The 24234-nt window shown below is 38.9% G+C and overlaps 2 protein-coding genes across 4 annotated transcripts in view; both read left to right on the top strand.

Moving 5' to 3' along the window:
- Positions 1 to 2988: 2988 nt before the first annotated feature.
- On the top strand, positions 2989 to 22174 carry zgc:152774 (MORC family CW-type zinc finger protein 3). 2 transcript variants are annotated; one of them, XM_007550374.2, is made up of 17 exons: positions 2989 to 3326; positions 3468 to 3540; positions 5507 to 5639; positions 5828 to 6048; positions 8233 to 8380; positions 8879 to 9032; positions 11509 to 11637; positions 12230 to 12349; positions 12479 to 12582; positions 12675 to 12803; positions 14200 to 14316; positions 14546 to 14623; positions 18801 to 18840; positions 18918 to 19237; positions 19411 to 19882; positions 20189 to 20307; positions 21168 to 22174. In XM_007550374.2, the coding sequence occupies exons 1-17, from the start codon at positions 3288 to 3290 to the stop codon at positions 21322 to 21324; spliced, it is 2553 nt and encodes an 850-aa protein (XP_007550436.1). In that variant the 5' UTR covers positions 2989 to 3287; the 3' UTR covers positions 21325 to 22174. The 2 variants fall into 2 exon arrangements, with proteins under 2 accessions (XP_007550436.1, XP_007550437.1); XM_007550375.2 differs by having other exon boundaries at positions 2990 to 3326; positions 20192 to 20307.
- Positions 22175 to 23431: 1257 nt separating this feature from the next.
- The window catches only part of f8 (coagulation factor VIII, procoagulant component), a 16568-nt gene continuing 15765 nt past the window's right edge, over positions 23432 to 24234 (top strand). The window contains exons 1-2 of one of the 2 annotated variants that reach the window (XM_016670553.1): positions 23432 to 23676; positions 23786 to 23886. In XM_016670553.1, the coding sequence (XP_016526039.1) occupies positions 23522 to 23676; positions 23786 to 23886 (256 nt within the window). In that variant the 5' untranslated portion in view covers positions 23432 to 23521. The remainder of the gene's footprint in view (positions 23677 to 23785; positions 23887 to 24234) is intronic. The other variant, XM_007550373.2, reaches the window with a different exon arrangement.

Below are 24234 nucleotides of genomic sequence, written 5' to 3'. Positions count from 1 at the left end.
AACTCGAGGAACATCACAACCCAAATGAAGTTCCCAATAGAGAGAGACAAAGAGACAGCTTAGATTGAATAGAGTGAATTAATAATAATAATAATAATAATAATAAGTCACTTGGATAACTGATAAATCTGACAAGAGCCAAGTACAAGTTGCCTAATTGTTGAGTATTGTTCTGCAGAGGTGTGAGGCAGTTTTCCACAACAGCCAAGATAAACAAAAAAAAAGACAGACAGACAGACAAAAGCAGGTCGTAGGTTAAATTAACATCCTGATCAATCCTCATGTGCAAAGGTTTTTCTTATAAATGTTGTACTTGGAAAGGTGCCCTGTGAAAATAAATTTAATCTGGGATCTGGTTCCACAGAAGAAGATCCTGGAAGCTAACTTGCAGCAGGACAATGCACCACGTCACAAAGTCCTCGTTACTTGCGAGATTTGTCTGATGATGTGGTTGGTGGGTGTGAATTAGGATAAGAAAATGTATGTCCTTACAAATGGATTTTAGAGAAAGCTGGTGAAAATCTTCTCTTTGAATGTTGATGGTAAATTCTCTAGCGTTTAGTTGAGTAATGAGGTTTTTCAGGTTCTCAAAAGCAGTACTAAAGGGCAGGAGAATATCAGCCTGAGCAATAACTTGTTTAGACGGTGTGTTTTGTTGTAGGAGCATAAACAATTCAACTTGATCTCATTTTAGTTGTCCACAGTAAGTCATTTGAGCAGACATGTTCTTTGTTCAGCTTGACTTAGTTGACTTTCATAGGTAAACAACTTAGACTTCTCTGAAAAGAAGAGATAATGTACGTTACAAAGATGTTATGTGTGTTTACAATGTTCAGTCTCATTCTTTTCTCTTGTGCAGTTTGAATGATCTGGATTTGAGTTGATGAAAGTAGGACTCATAAAATAAATAAACCTTTGTTTAGGTTCATTTTTTATGGAACTTTTGCCACAACTTGATTTTTGTCTATGAGGAATGCCTGGTGGCTGAGGGACGTTGACTTTCTCCATGGTAAAGAGATAAATAAATTGATCACAAAAATGACTAAAACTCTACATGTGCATCACTGTAAACAATCAAGCATGCAATATTTTGTTAAGACAAAATATAAAAGAACAAATTATTAAATGTTTATAAAAAAAATCCCCAGACAGTTTCCAAACTTTGTTGTTCATGTTTTTTTTTTTTTTTTTTGTCAGCCTAGAATTTATTTTTAGTCTATTTCCAGTAACTAAGAGAGAGCTTTCTACAAAAACATTTGTTGCGTCTTACCAAGTGTGATGGATGGGTGTGACCAAGTTTGTTTTTCAGTAATGAACTGCTGTATGTTTATGGCCCTTCTTCTAATGATATTAAAATGAAAAAAAACAAAAAACATTCCTTATAAAGCCAAATAGAAGAAAATTGTTTTGTTTTGTCAAATTTGTCATTGCAAAATCTCATGATAAAAAAAATATAAAACATGTTCCTCTGCTTTGCTGGAGGGACAGATTAGCTCTATTGTTGAACTGCAGTCTAGAATTACGCAGAATGAATCCAAAGGCCTGTGAGCCACTCTTTGGAGACTCCAGTCTTTTTAGGGCTGGTTTATCAAGTTGCACATAAGAATGATTTTATTTTATTTATTTTATTTATTCCGATAGATTAAAGTTGGCAGTTTAATCTCTCCTGTCCCAGCAGAGTTAAACCGGACACACAAGGCTTATTAACCTTGAACTTATGCACAGTGTAATGGAAGTTTGTTTCTTTGTTACATCTCCAACTGCACTGCACTACTGCTGAAATGTATGGTGGATTTTCAATAAATGATAGCGTTACGGAAAGTTGATTCAGTTCAATAATTTAATTTAGAGAATGAGATTCATAATGCAGACGTATATATTAATAACACACAGAGTGACATATTTCACTCTGAGGTATTAAGGTTAATTTTTATAACTATGCATTATAGTTAATGAAACCCATTTGTTCAGTTTTAAATTCTCCAGGTGCTTTAGGTCATGAGGGTTTGCCGGCCAGTGAAGTTCACTGACTCTGTGGAGAACAAACGAGGTATTGGTGCTTTTGGTCGTGTAGGCAGGTGACGAGTCCTGTGGAAAAAGCAAACCTCTGTCTCTGAAAAGCTTGTTAGTCAACAGGAAACTCAGTGTTCTTAAAGTTCCTACACTGACAGTCGACTTTAGAAAACACAGTGAACCAACACCAGCAGGTAGCACGACTCTATTCATCCCTGAACACTTTTCACACGGGACCTGAAGCAACGACGCTGGGACTTTGGTTTCCAAATGAAATGCAAAGCTCACTATGCAACCCTGAGCAAAAATCCAGTCCTTTTTTTCCTTAGGCAAGGTAAGACGGTTCTGCTATTGTCTTTTTTCCTGGAAAGACTTAACATACTTAACATAAAATAGTTGTAGTTTATGGCTTTGAAGTGTTTGTGTTTGGAGAATCTTAAAACATTGACTCCACCCACAACCCACATCTTGTGACTCTTTCCCAAACTCTTGAGTAAATTTTGCTTTTGCAATTTTTTCAAGGATGAGGTGTAACATTTCCCACATTTTCTCCTTCCACTTAACTTTCTGGTAATATGGCAGGGTGCAGCACTCTATCTATCTATCTATCTATCTATCTGTCTATCTATCTATCTATCTATCTATCTATCTATCTATCTATCTAAAGGAGGTATTGATTATTCTTATTACATTTTTACTTTATTTTGAACCTTTTGTTGCTCAGTCTGTTTGGGCTTTTCTTGAATTGATTTTATTTATTTATTTTTAAAGTTATTTCTTCGTACATTTCTAAAATACACACATACACAGAACAAAGTCGTTACAATATTCTATTTTTGAAACTAGGTTGTTTCATTTTAGTCCAGGAGGTAAAGCAAGAATCTTTTCTCTTTTTTTTATTTATTTATTTTTTTATCAGTTCTGCATGCAGCCGAATTGGCTGCATGCATGTAGAGTCTGAACTGCTGCATGCAGTTCAGACTCACTTTGCAACAGATAGGAAAATAAGAGCACTCACCAAACCACAATCATGCCCTATAGCTTAACACGATAACTGCAAACGGGGAGGGAAACGATCATCTATGTGGTTTATGCGTAACAACACCTAAAAGAAAAGATGCACTCGGACGTGAACGATGTGTCATTAGTTAGTTCAAAGTCGGTTTAAATGATTAAATGCGGCACTTCCTCTGTCTGCGACCCACAGGACGCACCCACTCTGCCGTGTGAAGCTACGTACCTGCTCTCAGAAGCAATATTATCACAGAGAAAACATGGCGAGGTTAAGCGAGCAGGGGATTCGCCTCAGTTCCGTAAGTTTTTCAAGTTTTTCAAACATTACAATCATGTATTTCTGCTCCAGAGAATCGCGTTGATTAATGAACATCAGAAGGAGCGTTAATGGCTGATTGTTATGTTTAATTTTTTGTTTGTTTTTGTTTGTTTTTTTCCAGATGAGCCCTTCCTTTCTAAACAGCAACTCCACCAGTCATACCTGGCCGTTCAGCGCGGTGGCGGAGTTAATAGGTAAACTGCAATGACACGATTACATAGAAACTTTGCATAGGGCAGCGCACCTGCACTCTGTATTATTATGCTGTTGCAACATTTCGTGGTTTCATTTTGCTCTCTCTTCCGCTGTCGCACACCGAAAGCTGCGTGTTTCGCAAACTTTGTTCTAAATTGGAGCGATGGACTTCCTCTTAAAGACTCCAGACTTCATCAGTCTAACCAAGCTTTCTTTTATTGTCGAGCGTGTACATCTGCGTACATTCAAAATAATGTGAATTCTGCAGACTTTCCCTGCTGGAGGAATGTTTTCTGAACGGTTTGGTGTTAGACTTTCTGGGGTTTAAAGCATAAACGCGGCTGTTGGGGTGCAACGTGACTTCACAGCGTCTCTCTCTGGGCTGTCATGCCTCCACTCTGTGTGCTCTCATTGGCTAAGACCCAACCGCCATTATTTGGCTGCAGGGCTTTTAACAGGAACTGTGACAGGGCTGCAGTTAATACGTCCTGTTAGATCTGTAAATTTTGCATCAGTGCTGCTGTGTGTTATTACTAGGTAATGCACTGTCCGGCGGGTAGCTATAGGACGGCTTTACATTGCAAAGTGTCATGGAGTTAAACCTAACCCCGCTGCAGTCCAGATGTGCTCAAATCTGTAAATATTTGGTACAGTATTCGTACTGAACTGCCTTTCACTGCTCAGAAAACGTTTGACCTTCAAAACTACATCCCCCACGTTTTATCTGCGCACATTTAAAGGGACAGTTCAGGATTTTTGAGCTGAGGCTCGGTTAAGAGTTTATGAGCTGTTAGTATCTTACCTGAATTAGACAAATCTCTTGACATATTGATTTAATATAAATCCAAATTTGTTGTTCCTTGAGGTTAGAACCTTATACTTGGTCTGAATTGTGCCAAAACCAGAGCAGACTTGTACCGTCTTAAAACAACTACAGTCTCAAAAGTGTCAAAGTGTTCACGGTGCTGCATAGATCCTTAAACTGTTGACACGTTTAATGACATAGTTCAATAAACTGTTAAGCCTCATGTGTAAAACTCAAGGCCCCAGGGCCAAATCTGGCCCACTATAACTGTTTATGTGGATAAATTTACAAGAAGGCAGAAAATCGTCGTTCTCAGTTTTGACTGCTGTCTGACTGGTGAATATTACAACAAATTTGAAAAGCAAATAATTATAAAATTGGTCAAATCGCACATAAATTGAATTTTAAGAGAATATTAAATTTAGAAAATGTTTTAATAAACATTTTGCTTAAATAAAAAAGTGTGTATTATAACACTGACCTCTTTTTGGGGATAGTTGTTTAGCCAAAAAAAAAAACCTGTGACTGACTTTCTGTTGGTAATTTTTTTTTATGTCTGAGTCACATAGCCAGAGGTTCGTGTCTCAGACTTTGAGCGGATTACAGAACGTTACTTTAAATAATCATTGATTGCTAAAACAGATTTTTAAACAGATATTCACATCACATTCACAGCGGCTGCTTTTCTTACCTGATCAGATGTGAAAGAGTCATTCGAAAGTCTTGTACAAGACAACCGAAAGTTCAAAAGGATGAACAGACCAATCTATCTGTAGATTTTCTTTTCATCTGGAGGTTCCGATTGAGATGCACCTGCATAAGTAGTTTTTGATTTTACTATGTGAGGAAGCTACACTCTGGATTCTAACATTTAACAGAGTTAATCTGCACATTTTATGCATGTGCAGATTAGCTCTGCAGGTTGTTTGATTGTGCTCCTCATAGGAACTCCATCTGGTTAAGACTCGCAGGATTTCACAAAAACACCGTTTATAAACACTACAGGACAACTAATCAGTTACAAAGCTGTGCTCCTCTGTCAGCATCTGCAAGAGGAGTTACTCTTTTATCAATTGTTTCTCTGTAATCTCAGTCCTCCCCTTTTCCTGTGTGTTTCTTTCTTTTCTAAGTTTTGCATGTTCTCCCTTTTCGTCCTCCAGACAATGCGTCAGACCCCGGTGTGTGTGCCAAACAGATCTGGATAGATGTAGTTAAAATCGACGATCAGCTTTGTCTGACTTTCACGGACAATGGCAGTGGGATGACACCTAATAAGCTGCACAAGATGCTCAGGTGAGTCAGAAGAACTGAAACAAGACGTTTACGTGGAAAACACAAGAACCCACAGCATATCTAAACATCAATTAAAAAATAATAACAATAACCTATTCATTAATTACTGATTTATAACAGTAATTGTGGTATTACATGTCCATGGTCGTATTGAGTGTCATCAGTATCGTCGTCCCGTTTCATTCCAGCTTTGGCTTCACAGAAAAGGGCACAGGTAAAGCCAGCCAGCAGGCCATCGGCTTGTATGGAAACGGCTTCAAGTCCGGCTCCATGCGTCTGGGCCGGGATGCGCTCATCTTCACCAAAAATGGCGGCTGTCAGACTGTGGGACTGCTCTCTCAGACCTACCTGCAAAACATCAAAGCGCAGGCAGTCATTGTTCCCATAGTCCCCTTCAATCAACAGACAAATATCCTTTTTAAAAAGCCTAAGATGTAACACGCTCTGTGTTTGTTGGTTATTGTTAGTATCAATACGTGTGATTCTTTTTTTTTTTGTTTTGTTTTGTCCTCATCTAGGTACAGCGATAGCTCTAGCATAAATACCTCCATCCTGCATGTAAATCTGTTGCGCTGTAATAAAGCACGCTGTTGCGTAGTTATGAGGGAAGTGAGAAATTTGATCATTTTGTAACTTATGTAAATTTGTCAACACCAGCTTGTATGGACCTGTATAGTGAGGTTGTGGTCTGAAGAGATCAACACCTTATATCATAGTAATTAGGCTGCTTCTAGTCCTCGGGCTAAACGGACCACAAAATTAGACCTGACAGGATCTGAAAAGTCCAAAATTGATAGAAGTGTTTCACAGGGATGCAGAACTGTTGAAGTTGCAAAGATATTGGGGAGCAATCACAGAACCATCAAATATCCTGTTAAAAATATGCAACAGGGTCACAAGACACATTGAAAAAAAATGTAAATGAACTGACAAAGATTTGAGAAAAGCCACCACAAACCCATTTTCTTCCAGTCCTGTTGTGACCAAGGTGATCAGGGCTCAGAGACATGGCCTAACAAGGTTAGGGAGTTTAAAACCCGACCACATATGAACAGGACAAAAATGTTGAAACATCAAAACTGGGTTAAGGAATTTCCGAAAACATACTCTCCAATTTTGTTATACTCTGATTGATGAACCGTGTGTGGATCACGCTAAATCCAAACAAAATGTTTTAGAAGACGTCTTCTTCAAACACTGATACAGAAAAAGTCTGTTTCTATGCAGAAGACGTTGCCTTTTATTACGTAGGACAACGCTCCAGTGCATGCAGGAGTTGTCAGTGAGAGCCTTATTGTTAAAAAATAGACATGCTCCCCTTCCTCATTGGGCAAAAGCTCTGTTGTAGCCCCTCTGTAAGGGAGATTTATGTTGAAGGAAAACAGTAAACGTCTCACTGCGAGGTCTGTTACTTCAAGAAAAGTTGATAAGAAAGCCAGAACCTCACTTTTTCTTCCTTGGAAGAAAAAGTGAGGTTTGACGTCTATGAATACGGAAATTGACAACAAACATTTTAGTTGTTCAATAATAAAGTGAATCCTAAACTAAACAAACTGTTGAGAAAACAGACTGTTCCTCAAAGTTTAATCAAGATGATTTCATTCATTAAGAGCAAGACAACCTGCAAGTAAAAAAAAACAAAAAAACTAACTTCTCCCACTCCCCAGGTCCTGTGTTTAATCATGAATCATCTTGGCTCAGTCAGACTTTAGATCAGCACATGATGTGCTTTTGGACCCACTTCATATTGTCAGACAAGTTCTGCCAAACGGATTTTGCAGTGTGGTGTAGATATGGCCGGTGAAATTGTACTCAGCTTTTCAAAAAAAAAAAAAAAAAACATCTGGTTGATTGCATTTGATTCAATAAACAAGTAGGTGTGATTAATTACTTTTTCACTTAGATCTAAGTTTGTTTAGATGCAGCTTCAAACATGGATTCCAAAAAATAAAATGGGGGAAGAAATGTAATCTTATGTTTGAGAAAATTAGGAATTGTGTTTTGTTGGTATAGTTTTAGTATTTAGCTTCTCTTTGACACTGAATGTACCTGCCCCAGCAGCAGCTGGGTTAAATGTGATCCTATTGTGTTTTTCCACCCATGCAGGAGGTTCTGCATGGGTAGAGCGTTCCTCTGGGTTCAGCATCCTGACTGAAAGGTTACAGTGGTTCTGATCCGAGCCAGATGTTGGATCCCAGACTTCTGGTGTGTTTGGTAACCCTCAGTGACGATGCTGGTGTAAAAAGCTTGTGACTCTTTCTGTAGTCAGAGCGGACTGTGTGTACGTGTGACATGTGTGACATGCCTGCTTCCTGTTCTCATTCTTGCAAGAATTTAAAAAAGTGCTATTATTAGCTACTGATAACTAAAAGTGACAATTATTTAGGGGAAACAAATTTTTTCTTACATTTTTTTTATTTTATTTTATGGTTTAATACAAGACAGCTTTTGTGTTCTGTCTGCGACAGAAATCTCAGTCGGGGCGCCCCATAGCTAGGTTTGCCCTGGGCGGGAAGCCGTGTTGCCTTTATCAAAAGCCACCACTGTCTAGATGTAAACTTCAACACATGATCGGACCTTAACTCAGCGCTACGGTCTCTGGTTGTGACTGAAGACTCAGAGGCCAGCCTGGCAGCCATCTTGCAACACTCCATCATCAAGTCCCAGGAGGAGATACTCACCCACTTCAACTCCATTCCTTCAAAAAAAGGCACCAAGATCCTGATATGGAATATCCGCAGGTCAGAAACAGACGCTTTTTTGTGTCGTTTTTTTCGTATTGATTGTCACAATTTTTTCTTTGATTTGGGCTCACTTGAGTGTTAGATGCTTGATAATAAGGACAGAAGCAGATGTGTGTAGGCTTGTTTAAGTTAGAGAATGATTTTATCACAAGCCTCAATTTACTGGGGCACAAGCAGTATAAGTGTTGTGTTTTATTTTTATTTTTGCCACTTCCTGTGAATATCTTGAAAAAAAAAGATGGTAATCAAATTATTTCTATAAATTTCTCATGTTTTTTCACTTCCTCCTGATCATATTCTCTGTGCTCAGACGTGTGGCACCGCAGATTAAAAATGGCCGCGTGACATTTAGAGGGAGTTTTAAGTAAAAGTTGAATCTGTGATTCAAACTTGGTTTTACTGTCGTTTATGTCTTGAATCCTTCGTTACTCCTTTAAAGCAGCTTCAGAGCTGGAAAACGTGCTCTAACGCTTATTTTGTTTTGTGTCCCTGAAGAGCCAAAGATGGTAAAACTGAGATTGACTTCGACACCGATTCAACTGACTTTCGTTTGCCTGAGATTCACTTTGAGGAGCTGAAGCAGGGCCTGAGGAACAACGGGTCCCTGAGACCGGAGCAAAACATCCCAGACATGTATTACAGCCTAAGGGTGAGCCGACCGTTTGTTTATTTTAAGAATTATTCATTTAGCCTTTGTTGGAGCATTGTGTTTATTTTACTGTGGTGTGAGCACATCAAAAGTCCTTTCAGAGCAAACTGACCATGTTACAGCTGTGAAACCCATGAAGTCTGTTGAATCTTTGGCACAACAATCTGCATTTCACCGAGCAGATAAAAGCTTCTGCGCATAACTCAACAACCTTGCATTTTTGGCTTAAAATAAGAGTTACTAGAAATGATCTCAATTCCCCTTACTATCTCCCAAACAACAAAGTAAATAAGCTGCATGTTTAACCTAATAGTGAACTTAAACTGCGTCTAGATTTTTGAAAATCTTTAGATTTTTGAAAATTTTGAATATTCTACGTACAGCAGAATCTCAGCTATCACAGAGCACCAAGCCAGTTTTGGCTTCTATGAAGAGAAAAAAACACATAGAAACATAAATTTAACAGTTGAAATAACAGAAAATAATGCAAAGTTGAGAGTAGAAGAAGAAAAAGAAAGTAACCCTAACCCTACACATATAGCAGCATAACTAGAGATAGATCAAGATAACAACTGGACCAATCAGTTCTCTGATGTGTGATGAAATTTGATCATTCAGGGCTTTATACGTAAGAAGGGGAATTTTAAATTGTATTTGCATTTAACAGGGAGCCAATGAAGGGAAGTTAAAGCAATATGATCTGTTTCTAATTTTCATCAGAGCTCTTGTTTTTGGATGAGCTGGCTGCTTTTAACGGCATTCTGTGGACTTCCTCATAGTAAGTGTAAGGATTACGTACATCCTGACTGAAAAGACCCCTCGGCTTCTGCCACAGTAATTTCCTGTTTCAGCTCAGCTCAGTTTGACAATAACGTCAAATACGAATCAAAGTTACAAACCTGGAAGAGTAAAATAGTTACAGGAGTGAAGGGAAATGAGGGAGCTGCTGCTCTGCTCATGTATTAAATCATAAATGGAGATCGTCGAGTCTTGGCTGGAGATATTTCAGAAGCAATCTGCTGCACTTCCTCATCTTACTTCCGAATGTTCTGGCCTTCACAAAAATAGCGCCTGGTTGCTAGGTAACACTCAACCCGTCCCTATCCAGCTGTGTTTAGCTACTCGTATGTTTTCACTCTAAAGTAGGCAGGTTTTGTTCTCCTGCAGCAGCCAGGGCTGAGGGTCGCTCTTCTCTAAGACGCTTTGGTTTCTGCTCAGCTAGCAAACGCTCTGGCTTTGCTTTGTTTATTTGCAGCACTCTCTCTAGTTCTTATTGTGGACAGAAAGTGGGCTCAATGAAGCAGCTCTGGCCAACTTGGTTAGCTTGACAACTTACTTTGCATCAAATTGTGTTAACTATAAAACAATTTCAAATGTTTCAAAGAAAAACATGTACACATTAAGTGATTCAGAGCATGAAACTAATTCACATTAGACAAAAATATCACAGCAAAAACACAAATTCAGAAACAGGTTTAAGTCAATAATTTCTTAATACCAAAATTACTAGTTCCAGACTTTTTCACTTGTAACATGGGAAAAATGTCTGTAAAAGTGCCAGTGGTACTAGTGTTTTTTTTATTACTAATATTAAAGGTTTATTGACTTAAAGCAAGCTCCTATGTCTTGGTGAAAAGTTACTCATAGATTAGCGTTATCTAAGGTATTTGCTCTAGAAACTAGACCAAAAATACTTAGTAAAATTTTGTGGTTTTTGCAGCAGGCAGCGTAAAAAACAGGAAAAAATCAGTTTTCAAATGATGAAAACATTTCTTAGCTTTTAGATTTCCTGATCTTCCACCAAATTGGCACTGGGATCAGACCAGAGCTAAAGCTTGGCGTGTTAGAAATCCAATGAACTGGTGACCAGTAGTTGTTTGGACTGGTATTGTGGAGCAGGCTTCATGGGCCAACCTGGTTTTGATGGCGGGGGTTTCCTATGAAAATGAACACTAACATTTGACAAAAGTTTGACAAAAAAATCAGAAACAGAAGAAATCTGTCAGAGGGCAAACGCCTCTTCACAGCCCTGGATAGCTCACAAAGCTGAGTTGAGTTCTGAGCAGGCCCAGACTGAAACAGGTGCAGTGGTTGTGGTTCAGGTCAAGGTGAGCCCCACGCACGTGAGGGGGAAAAGGGTAAGTGTAGGTTTTTGAGCTCCAGTTTCAAGCAGAAACCAAGAACCTCTCCACCACCAAAGACATCTGTGGTTTTCTAGTAAGCCTGCCCCAGTTCCCTTTTGAAGCAGCCTGGAGGATTTGACTACATCTCTGTTTTACCTGTTTTAAATTGTAAGAAGCGTGCTGGATTTCAGATTTGTGAAACAACTTTAAAGTTTGTTAAAAAATTTGGGTTTTTTTTTTTTATACTCTCAACCAAGACAACTTGTCACCCCAAAAAATATAAATAAAAAAATAATAATAATTTAAAATACGTCAGTATTTGCATTTTCTCTTTGCTTGCTTGTTTTTCTCAGGCCTACCTCAGTATCTTGTACCTGAAGCCACGGACGCAGGTCATTCTACGAGGGAAGAAAGTCCTGGCCAAGTTGGTGTCCAAGAGTCTGACTCACATCGAACATGACGTCTACAAGCCTCAGTTTAGCGTATCCTTGTGTTATCTGCATATATATTCTCAAACTAAGCAGAAGTCGGAAGCTCTTGGCTTCACATGTTGAATCACGTCATTTATATTTATTAACAGGGAATCATGGATTACAAAATGAACTGCTACAGCTGAAAAGGGAACATTTTCATTTTAAAAAAAGGCTTAGATTAAAAACATTATTGTTATTATTGAAATTGATGGAACTCACAATTGTTGCCTTAATAATGGGATATTTTCCTTCAGTAATGATTTTACTGAATGTTCTCTATTCAATACGAAGGGACTGAAAAGTGTTAGAAAGTTAATAATCCAGACTGATCAATTTTAATGAAGCACTGAGTTTGGGTTAGCTGCTTTCAAACAGTGAATGCACAGAAGATAAAAATACTTTAAATAATGGAAAGAGCCATTAAAAAATCTCCCTCAAGTTATATTATCAAAAATGCCAGTCATTATTTGGCTTCTGCGTTGCCTTACATCTACTTAGTGAGCAAAGATATGTGAGTTTAATCATGTTTTTGTTTTTTATTTTAAAAAATGTGAAGCGTGCCCATGTGTAGCGCCGTTTCTCCCTGACTGCTGCTCATCAGAAAGAGAAAGTGAAGGTGACTTTCGGCGTGAACCCTAAGAAGAAGGAGCACTATGGCATCATGATGTACCACAGGAACCGACTCATTAAGGCCTATGAGAAAGTGGGCTGCCAGCTAAAGGTGACAAAAATGATAATACTTTATATACTTGACATGTTATGAATGGATGGATGGATGTTATGTTGTGCTAAGTATTAATCTACCTCATTGTTATTGTTTTGTTTTTTTTTTTGTTTTTTTTTTTTGCAGGCCTCAGGTCAAAGGGTAGGCATCGGGGTGATCGGCATCATTGAGTGTAATTTTCTCAAACCTGCTCACAACAAGCAGGACTTTGAGTACACTAAAGAGTACAGGTACCTCACGACAAAGCTTAGCCTCCCTTACCTGCTCTTTAGCAAATTAGGGGAAAAAATGATAAAGACTTTGTTTTCTTTCTGCTGTCAAGACTCACCCTTGGCGCTCTGGGTCTTAAACTTAATGACTACTGGAGGGAGGTGACAGAGAAGAGGGCCAGGGAGCGAGAGTTTCAGGCTCTAGATAAAGAAGACAGCGAAGACCAAGAGGAGGCGGACGTGTGAGTTTTTGGTTTACCTCTTCTGTGTAGCAGATGGAAATATGTCTGATCTCATTTTTATCACGTCAGTGCTGACAACCCCTGTGGGCTCTGTACTCATCAACGCTCAAGGCTCTCTTCTCACTCCATTATTATTTTTATCTTATTGCCTCCTCAAGCAGACATTATTCAGACTTTTGATTAATTTTCTTCCCATTTTTCATTGAGTTGCATTTGTCGTTTAAGCCGCAGCATTTAAAAAAGTTACAGAATTGGCTTGACTGGACCGGCTGATTGTTACCTTTTGGTTTTTCTGTCAAAATGAGACAGAAAACTAGTGCAAGCTTGTCAACCAGGAAGCTGCAGTTCACCCAAAATTGTGCTGCCAGAGTCCTGACTAACAGGAAACTGGATCATGTTACTCCAGACTAACTGCCATTTTCGATAAAGGATAAATGCTGCTATTGGTCTAAAAAGCACTGAAAGGTCTTGGGCAAAGATCGGCAAGTTGCTTGTCAAGCGTGAACCATTTTGACCCTTCTGGTCTTTAAAGACCTACTCATGGTTTCCAGGACAATGAGGCATTTAGCTTTAATGCTCCTTCCGTTCTGGAGAAAACTCTCTGAAAACCTGAGAAGTGCAGAAATGGTTGCTTCCTTTAAATCAGTGTTTTTAGACATTTTTGTGCTTCAATCAAAGAATCTGAGAATTAACTGATCAGTGACATAACTTGCCAGTTTGAGAACAAACTACGTGACGTAAGTCAACGCTTTTAAATGTTTGGCGTACAGAGATCTTTTTTAAGCTAAGTTATTTTTAATGTTTTTCCTCTGACCCACTCCAAAGCTCTACGCATTGGCTTGTGCAGGAGTGATGCTATGCAAATTAACTTCCTTTGCCTTATTTACTAAACTAGACAAAGCCTCTCATTCACAACTCCTACAGATTTCTGATTCCATGTTAATGAGTTGAAACAAGAGAGAACATGTTTTATATTCATCACACTGTCTTCCTTCTGAGTTCAGAATTTCCTCTAAAATATTAATCATCATAAATGAAGCACGAAACGGTAAATAAGCAAATGAAAAATGTTCTTTTTCAACCTATATCCTCAATTTCCCAAATGGAGATTGAGGTATATTGTTCATGGAAAACTTTAAATGACCTTAAATAAGTGGTGACTCTTGAAAGTGTCTCCATCTATCCATCCATTGGCTGAATCCATCCTGGTCAGTTTTGTCCCAAAACCTTCAAGTATCTCCTTGAAAACGAAGGATGAAAGATCCGGTTTAAGACTATAATATACACTGGAAAAAGACTTTGTGGCTGTTCAACCATAATACTGAGCTGTAATATTTATAATCATAGTAATCTTATAAAATCTTCTGCTAACCACCAGCTTTGCTTGTCTTTGCAGGGGTCCTGTGTGGCTACAGTGCGAGGAGTGTCTGAAATGGCGAAGTGTCCCACCGTGTCATTACAAGGTCATGCCAGAAAACTGGAGCTGCAGCCAGAATCCCAATCCACGTTACAGGTGGAGCATTTTTACATGTCTTCCAGCAGGAATATTCACTTTTATTAGACATTTTTTGTTTTCTTTTTACCCACTTAACATAAAAAAGTGAATGCAACTTCTGCTGCTTTTCATGTGATGTTTTAGCTGCCAGTGTTTGTTTGTTTTTTTGTTTGTTTTTTTTGGTGACATTCAGCCAACCTGTATTTTAGCAGTGACTGATGTTGTGTTGGGCCTCATGGTTTTGCAGAAGCTGCTCATCGCCAGAGGAAGCTGAGGAGAGCGGGGAACAGTTAACACCCAGCTACCAGAAAAGCCACAAGAAACTGTAAATTCCTTTTTCACAAGACCCTCTCACACACTTGTCTTCCTGTGCGCCCGCGTGCATGTGTCTGCCACCTTGTGGTTTCCATTTTTCGGTTTCTGGCCCTTAAAAGTGAAGGCTGGGCTCTCCATGTGACAGAACATGTATCTAATAATCAGAAAAGCATATTTTTTTTTTTTCCCACTGTCAGATTTGACTGAAGTGTGACTCAGTGAGTTTTCCATACACAATACGCAAGTGGTGGAGTGAATATTTCTGTCCTAACCCTTTCCACAGAATTACACAAACCAGTTTTAGTAGCTCTAAAAGGCAAACATTTTTACTTTTTTCGCTGCCAAAGGTTGTCAGAGAGCCACAATGTTACATTATGAAGAAAATAATCTAGTGTTGATGCGTAACGCAGTGTTCAACCAGCAAAAACTCATCCTGACATCCACTGAGCTCACCTGTGTTTGCTGCATAAACAGAGTTTGTAGCTCTAATTCTCTTGGATATATTACTGCTTAAAAAGCATGTTTGGTCCCGACAACAGATCATATTCCACTTATAGCAACAGAAGGGGATAACCTAAAACATGACGTCATAGAGGACACGCGGTCATCCTCCGTATACGGTAGTAACTTCCTGTTTTAGTGGGAATGCTGCAAAAAAGTATATTTCGTCCACAACAGTGGGTTTTAAAATGACTAATCTGCTTTAAATGAAATGCAGACTGTGATTTATTCATTCTTTCCGCGTGTTTGGGGCTTTCCTTCCAAAAGTGTTTCAATTTCAGCATACATGCATAAGAAGCATAGGTTACGAAGTGTGGATTGGAAATGCGCTTTGCCGCTGTAACACACTGTAGCGGTTTTGTGGCCTGATACTTTTCAGCCTCAGCATTTAGCTTGAGGAAGTGAGATGACCAGAACTGACCATATTTGGAGGTGCGTGGGGCTCAGGAGGTCACGGAGTGGTGTGAGAAACCCGATAAGATAACAGGACAGACCCAGCATGCTCAGACTGTGTTTCAGCCTGTTTCCTGAGGTCAGATTCCAGAGCTAGATCCCTTGTTTCCTTCTTGAAAATTAGTTTCGTCCGTGGAGTCGAAACTCCACATCAAAATGTTTACACATGCCTCACGGTTCTGCCAAAATTTATTCCATTTGGCTGAACTGACTAAAGGTAATTTAGCATTTCCTAGAAAGTGGCTTACGGCCGTGTTGAGCATGGCATACTTTTACCTTCATGACACATTTATCATACTCTAGCTTAGATCTCTTTTTGGTCATTTCTCTTAACAACAAGAGGGAAAAGGACGTTCTCAAATCTTGCATGTTTCATAAAACACAGGTTGAAAACTCAAATATTTAAATCAGAATAATTTTTGCTGTAATATGTATGTACTGAAGGCATCTCAGAAGATGACGTTTTCCTTCAAATTACCTTTTACGTCTGAGTTTCCTCTGACTTCAGTTTTATACACTTTACTAACATTAGAAAATAACTAACTACTAGTTAGTCTTTTCCCTGTCTAACAAATTCACACAGAGAAGTATCGCTATGGGGCTTAGGGATGGTGCGTTCACCGTCCGATAACAGATTGGATTTTTGAGTTTGTGTGCTGAAAATTACCCAACTTTGGTCATGTTTTAATAAATCTGTCTCTCTTGCTTTGCTTGAGATTAAGTCATGTGTGCCACAGTATGAGAAGCACAGAAAAGCAATGCTAGAGCGTTGTTTACTGAATGTTTACGTTCTTGCACCTTGAAACCCCAGGCAGGATTAGGATCATTTAGAAAGCAAATAAAAAATGATCATGCCTTATCCTGCCTTTGCTGACTTTGATCCAACTAAACATTTTACTTCAGAACAGAACAGAGCAGAATGATGTGGTTTGAAGTGCAAGTCATTTGAGATTTGTGTTATATTGAGGTATTTCTTATTTTTATCTCATCAGAAATAGCAAATCTGTAGACTTTTAGGACAAATCTATATCTCCGTTGGAGCAAGGCTCCAAGTTACAGCCCTTTGTTTGATACCTTAGATACCAACAAAGGTGTTGTTTTACATAATGATTAACTATCACAGGCGTGGAAAAAAATAAAAAGAAACACAAAGTCAAAAGTTAATTCTTCCATTACAAGGTGAAAGTTGCTAAGGTTCCTTAATGAGAACAGGAATGGATGCCTTGCAGCCATGTAAGTCGGAGGTACCAGGCAGGCTGTCTCTTGCCAGCTCGGTTTGCCTGCACGTCCTGATCTGCACTTTCTGCAGATGGAGCCTCCTGTCAGGACGGTGAGAAAATATGGCAGCAGTCTTTTACGCTCAGAGAAATCTCTGCATCATTTAGCACATTCACACAATTTGAGCTGCGTTTCACTTTTTAGATACAGAAAAAAATTGCAGCTTTTTTTTTTTTTTTTGCCTTTAATTGGAGGGAATCAGCAGTGGTGTCACATGATTCTTACAATATCAGGGTTTTTATTAGAGCTGAGAAACTGCCGAGCAGTGTCTCAACATAACGACTGTAAAGTTGACCTGGTGTGAATTTCCCACCCACAGGATGAAAGATAGTGTTAAAAACAAGATTAAATTATTTTATATGCAAAACCCTTAAATCACCTACTATTTCCAAAATAATATTTTAACTATTAAGGTTAATAAGTAAAGGTTTCATTTATTATCTTGCTTTAACAACAAAGACTTGAACACCAGCTATTGTCCTAAATACTTAACCTTTCTACTATTCTGGATATTTCTGTCCTGTAAGCAAAGGGAAACATGTAGGAGCCTTACTTCAACGTGCGTAACTCCTATTATTTATTTAAGAAGCACTTTAAACCACAGCAGCAATTATCATGAAAAAAATGAATAATTTTATAACTGCAGCTATTTAAATCCTAAAGATGTAGTAAAAAATTTTACTGGCTTCGATTTACAAAGTATCTTAAATGGTGAACATGAACAGAAAGATTAAGGAAGATGCAAATGCTTAGAGAGTCGGAAGAAAGAGTGCAAATTTAATGCAAGTCATTATCAGGAAGTTTGTTGTTTTGTTTTTTTACTCTAGACTTCAGCTTCATTTGTTTGGAAATTACTGGGAACACTAAAAAAGAAAACGTCTCTAAATCTGTCAAAGAGCAGAACGTGTTTTGACAGATTTAGTGTCAAGAAGTGGTTAGTGCAGCAGCAGCAGGTTAATGGGGAGTTTCAGGGCATTTCCTCATAAGCAAAGCTGGACAGAGTTCGTCCATTAATGATCTGCTATGCGTCTGAACTACAAGACTGCAGAATGAGAGAAATAAATAGCCCACCGGTCTAAAGCCACAAACTCTCAGTAACTTGAGACTCAAAGTAAAACTAAAATGTGCCTTAAAATGAGAAAATATTAAAGTTAGATTTCTTTCCTCTCCAACTTAATGTTGCCAAGATTCTCTTCATAAAGATAAATAAACAAGCAGAATGGCAATAAAGCTTTCAACTTATTTCTGTTAAAACGTCATGTTTGAATTAACGTAAAAATAAGTGAGAATCTGCCAGTCGTGTGTATCATTTTAAGCTTACCTGCATGCGATGCGATTCTTAGTTAGTGGCATTATTTGGAGAGATTTCTGACTTACCGAAAGCAATTCCTGTTCTATTCATGCTGAAGTTTAAACATTCTTCTGCGTTCACTCACCGCGTTCTGACTCACTCTTCATGTTTGTTTGGACAGGTTTGTTTCTCTTCATTAATAAATCATTACCTGCATTGTGTGAGCAACAAAAGGCGTTAAGTAAATCATCATAAAGACGAGATGAGAAGCACTTTGTTTACAGAAATCTGACATTAAAAGGTGATCATATTTTGCCATTACTTTCTTTGAACAAAAATGTCTATTTAGGTTTCTAATAGGATAAATATTAGACTTCAATTTAATTTTCAGGTTAATTTGCTGCTCCTCATAACTATTTGCATGCTGAAACAAATCTTTGAAGACCAAAACAGACGTTAAGTGGTCTTGACTACAGCACTACTAAGGACAAGGGAAGGATCTGAATTCCCAACCTATAGCAATTCTGTGTTGCAAGCAAACTAAACTTGATAAGAAAAAGCTTATTTCAGACTCTTGGGAAAATTGACTTGTGAGCATCTCTGTTTGCATCTAACCATGATGTATAAACTCCCAGTGTCTCACTGTGCTTTTGTTTCCTTCCAGAGAGCACTCCAAAAGCAGAAAACGAGAAAAATCACAAGAGGTACGTGATATTTTTAGCAACAGTTTTTACCAAACTGCATTGGTAAGGTTTTATGAGCGCACCTGGTTGTGTTGCAGGCGTGGCACTCGGAGGAACAAGAGGCGAAGGATGAAAGTATTTCATCAGAGCAGCCCTACTCCCCGTCCAAACACAGACCTGAACACAGTACGCATGAACAGAGACTGGAACAGGACGAGGCGGATTTGCATAAAGACACTCACACAAATGATACAAAGTCGGAAACACACTCCCAAGAGAAGGCTTCTGGAAGAGATCCGGTCATTAAACAGAAGATTGAACATAGAGAAGAGGAAAATGATCAGAGGCTTGAAGACAAGGAGGACGAGAAAAAGAAGGAGACAGCGGAGAAGGAAGAGGAGCACACAGACACTTTCAGGTGGGAAATCTGAATCACCACAAGGGGGTGCTGTTGTTCATGAAAAAACATGTTAAGTTGTGTAATTAAAAGTAAGTTTATGAACAGTGCTCAGGTTGAGTTTGAAGAAAAGATCAAATGTGTGTATAAATTTACAAACACAGCAACAGTAACTGAATTTTCTTTATGTTTAGTCGCAAAAGAAAGTCTGGACCTATTTTTACCTACATGTCGAAAAAGCGCTGGAGGCCGGAGCAGTCGGGAAAACCCACGGAGGATTTTCCTACTAGGAAACAAACGAACGCATTCAAAAAGGACAACAACAGCCAAGTGGAGAAGTCAAACGCTTTGCAGCAAACCCCGTCCAACACCTGGACCTACTCGCCGCTGGCCACCCAGACTGTGATGGTGTCCCCACTGAGGACGGAGCGGCCGCAGAGCAAGGCGCTGCCTCCAGAGCTGGGCGAGCGGGAAGCTAAAGTGCAGAAGCTGGCCGCGTTGGAGAAGGAAGCTGAGCGACTACGGAGCCTTCTCGGGCTGGAGGTCTCCAAAACAACGCAAGGCACCATGACGACAGCCAATGGCGTTGTTGAGAAAGAAGGGACGGGGAGACCGACAGCATCCATTACCAGCAAGGACGTCGGCTGCCAAACAGTCATGGCTGAGGTTTACAATTTTATCTATGTAGTCAGTTTGGTGTGCTCAAGTTATTCTTTGAACATGTCATTCCTTTGATTTACACTTTTGTTGTTTAGGAATGGCTGAGCAAACCCACTTAAGCAATGCAGTATCACTAGCATATCTAAAGGAAAGACATTTTCCTTGTGCTTATGCTGTAATTTGACTGCAGAAAATCTGTTTTTCAAATTTAGAGAAGAAGAAAAGTAACGTCAATTAAAAAGCTAATTTGGAAAGTATAAAAACTGGAACCTGGAAGTCTCGTGCAGCAACCTGTAAATGCTCTGTGTCCAGCAGTGCTCCACCTCAGTGCCGGACGTGGCTGCAGCACTGGAGAGCAGACCGAGGAAGGAGAGGAGTGAAGGTCAGAGCAGAGTGAGAGTGAGTGACGGTGACTCCTGTGACGACAGCAGGTAAGTATTTAAGATATTCAGACAGCGCAATAACTCACTCACACACACACACACACGTTTGTGTTGCTATCTTTGTGGGGAATTTCCATTGACTTCCATTCATTTCTACAGCCTAAACCTTACCTTTACCCTTTTCCTAACCCTAACCAACCAAAACTCAATTCATACCTTAGCCCTAAATCTGACCCCTGACCCAAAAACAGGGTTTCCCCTCGTGGGGACCAGGCTCCGGTCCCCACAAGGAGCAATTGGTCCCCACAATGTAGTATATGTCAGGAAAATCGTCCCCACAAGGTATTACAAATAAACGCACACACACACACGCACACACACACACACACACACACACACACACACACATACACGCATTAGGCTCAAGATAGACATGGACAATTCTCCTTCTTCATGTTTGTGTTTTCTGGGATCTTACATTGTGTACCAAATTGGGTCGTTTTCAGAGCCATGGTAGCCATAACCCAGAAAACCTGCAGTTTTGTGTGTTTTCATTAATGGCGTCTAACAAACCAGAGACCTTAATTAGACTTCTAAGACCATTTAACAATAATGGATTTTATTTAGGCATTTCCAAATAAAGGAGGCAGAATGCCACATTTTTTTTAAAACGTTTATTATTTTCTTAGAAGAGAGCTTTTTTTAGCTTCGCAATTTTGTGCTACTTTGTGTCAATCTATGACAGTTTGAAGTTTGAGTTTCTAACTAAATATTTTGGAAACCACTGTTAAAAAAAAAAAAAAAATACCTCTCACTTTTAAATTGAACAAATCCGTTTGTGCTTAAAACTGATTTTTAAATTGCTGGCAGTTCAACCTTTAATGACGATTTGTCCTTTCTCCCGTCAGATCATCTCAGCAGAATCTGTGCGACATCCGTAATAACGTGGTGGTGCTCCTCACGGCCCTGCTGCCCCAGCTGGACCTGGCCGGTATCAGCTTAGAGACGGCAGACGTGGACAACATCCTGCAGCAGATCATAGAGGTTAACTCACTGAAACTATGAGTGCCAAGAAGTCCTGCACAAGATGGTTCTCCTGTGTGTCCTGCAAAGGAATACTCTAAACACCCAGGTTCTTCCTTCGTACCATTTGTTTTCTTACCTCATGGCATCAGCTCGTTTGAAGATTCCCGAATCCACCGAATGGGTTAGACAGTGTCTTGCATGTGAGTGAAAAACCACAGAGTTCAGAATCTAAACTACATGACGTATTTAGGGATTTGTTCCGATAGACGTTGCACGCTTCTCCAACTCCGTAACCATTCAACACGGGAGGGACAGAAGGCTGTGTTACTGCATAAGCTTATTAAAATGATGCTATTCCTTGTCAAAACTAAAAGTGGTCATACAGAGTTATACATTGTAGCATTTAAACACAGTCAGTATACGATGCGGATTACTAAAACTGCAACATGTTTCTTAGTAGACATTCATAGGGAACCTCTCTGATGGAAATATTTCTGTTGAAAGCAAGGACAAATTACATAAAATGCTCTCTTGTAAAAATCACTGCAGTTTAATGTCTGTTGTTCTTGACGGATTAAAGTCTACTTTCTTTTAGTTATTGACTTTTTGTGTACAATTGTATTACTTATTTAACTGCAACCTGTGGAAACGTTACTTTAAATATTGTGGAGTCTCTGTTCAGTGCCCATCTACTGTAAAAATGTTTTTCTTTTTTATCTAAAACTGCATGCCATATTTTAATGTTTGTGTTTGGCCTATTTGTTTTACATATACTTTTACCACCTGATACATGCATTTGTCATGGAGCTCTGTTATTGAGATGGAAGAATTTGTTTTTATGTGTCAAAAAGACAAAAGTTTTGTGTTTGAAGTAAATATTGAAACCATTTATTGTGCTCTGTCTCTATTTTTATTTTATTGTGTGTTATTTTGCAGCGCAGTGCCTGTTGAAAAAAATGGTTTGGGGAGGGCTGTAGTAGTGTAGTTTTGCCACAGGGTGGCAGCAAAGCTATGTAGTAAAATATTTTTCTCTCACGTCCTAATGAGGAAGCGCCGTAGATGAGAGCAGCTTCCACAAAAAAATCATTTTTTTTTTCTTTGGCTGTTATGCAAAATTCACAAAGGCATAAAAACTAAAACTATGCCAAAAGAACAATGTTTTGTGGTTTATATGTGTATTGATCCGTCCAGTTTGATTAAAAATGAGTCACTTTAGTCGCCAAGTTAATAGTTTGATATAGTTTTAAAGCCAGGCAGAGATTCAAAACTGCTATAAAGCTTTATTAAGCTATTGTTAGTTAACAATTAATTTTACATGACTTTTCTGCATCTTAAAACACAAATTAAAACATTACTTCTTTATGGATTGTGATTGCTACCCACTGCATGGCATCCATACTTCTCATCACTGTAATTGCGGATCCATCCAAGATGTCAGAAACAATGTTTTCACTGCATAAAATCCTCCTTTACACCATTAGGCCTTTGTTTTACATGAAACATAAAGGTTTCCCAAATAAACAGACATTTTAAAATAGTTCTAACCCAGTCTATGTACTGCACTTTTCACACTTCTACTGAAAATGTGTTTTTAGATTTATTTGGAGACGTCTTTAATGTCAAAGTTTGTTTTTAAAAAGTCTCAGGTTAATGTATGTGAGCCATGTTTTGAACGGTCAAAGATGCTCAAATGGAGTCCTGAAAGAGATCAACTTATTTTAATGTTGCTGCCTATTATGACGTCTCTTTTTCTGCCTAATTTCAATTATATTTATTTATAATTTTAAAAAAAACTCAGTTAACATTAACATTTTAATGTGAACCCTTTTTTTCTGAGTGGATAAATAACTTCGTAAATAGATAAATACACATTTATGTTTTATTTCATAAATAGCTTTTTAGTTGTTCATATCTAACTTCTTTTAAATTGTTAAACCTTTACAATGATGACCTAAAGCTATGACCCAGTGATTTTAAAGGACAGAGTGCAGCTACAAGTGAGTTTTATTACCATGGCGTCTCCAAGACAAACTCATCTTCCAGAAAAACTTGTGTGATGTCACGACTGCCCACGCGCGCCTCTCCGCCCCCACGTGCTCTCCCTTCACCGTCTTCTTGACCTTCCTCTTCTCCCTCCTCCCTTAAATATCGGAGCCCAGAGGAGGCGCAGCAGAGCCTGGTTGGTGTTTCACACCGGGACACTGAAGTGGAGCTAACAGGTGCGCACACAGAAGGGATGAGGACACCGCTGCTGCTCCTGCTGCCGCTCCTCCTCTGCTGCTCCGCCAGGGAGGTCCAACAGGGCGCTGTTAGGGAATACTTCATAGCAGTGGTGGAGATCGGGTGGGACTACATCCACCTGGACGATGGGGGCCGCGCATCCGAGCAAAGGTAAGCAGTTCAGACGCTGTTGCTTGATCTAGATGATCAGAGAAAAGTGTAGTGCAGTGCTTTGACCCTAAGTTTGTCTTATGGCTAACTATTCCTTAATTTTCTCCAGAGGAAACCTCAAAACCATTCCTCAAAAATACATCAAGGCCATTTACAGGGAGTACACAGATGCTGCATTCACTGTCCCCAGACCGAGACCAGCCTGGACAGGTGGGTGGTGCACACTTTCATTTACACTTACTTAATGAGGGCAGGAAACTTGTCAGTAACATAATGAATGAATGAATGAATGAATGAATGAATGAATGAATATAGCAAGTGGTGCTTCTTGAAAGCCTTGTGAATGAAAGAACATTACTAATTCTGTGGCGTCACACCAAACCAAAAGCTTACGCAAAATTTCAGGAATTTTATTAAATTGGCTGTGAAAATGGAAATGAAGTTTGATTTCTTTTTTTCTTTTTTCTTTTTTTTACTTATCTAATTATTTAAAAGAAAAAATTATATGTAAGCATCTTAACACAAAGCAGTTGATTTCAATATATATATATATATATA

Source organism: Poecilia formosa, unplaced genomic scaffold, assembly GCF_000485575.1.
Source record: "Poecilia formosa unplaced genomic scaffold, Poecilia_formosa-5.1.2 Scaffold35, whole genome shotgun sequence".
Taxonomy (NCBI): Eukaryota; Metazoa; Chordata; class Actinopteri; order Cyprinodontiformes; family Poeciliidae; genus Poecilia; species Poecilia formosa.
Note: the sequence above shows the minus strand (reverse complement) of the source record. Positions and strands in the feature narration are given on the sequence as shown.

Excerpts from the sequence above, each read along its gene's own strand:
- zgc:152774 (XM_007550374.2), top strand. The coding sequence starts at position 3,288 with ATGGCGAGGTTAAGCGAGCAGGGGATTCGCCTCAGTTCC. Across the intron at positions 3,541-5,506 it reads CGCGGTGGCGGAGTTAATAG|ACAATGCGTCAGACCCCGGT; the intron begins GTAAACTGCAAT and ends TTCGTCCTCCAG. Across the intron at positions 8,381-8,878 it reads CTGATATGGAATATCCGCAG|AGCCAAAGATGGTAAAACTG; the intron begins GTCAGAAACAGA and ends GTGTCCCTGAAG.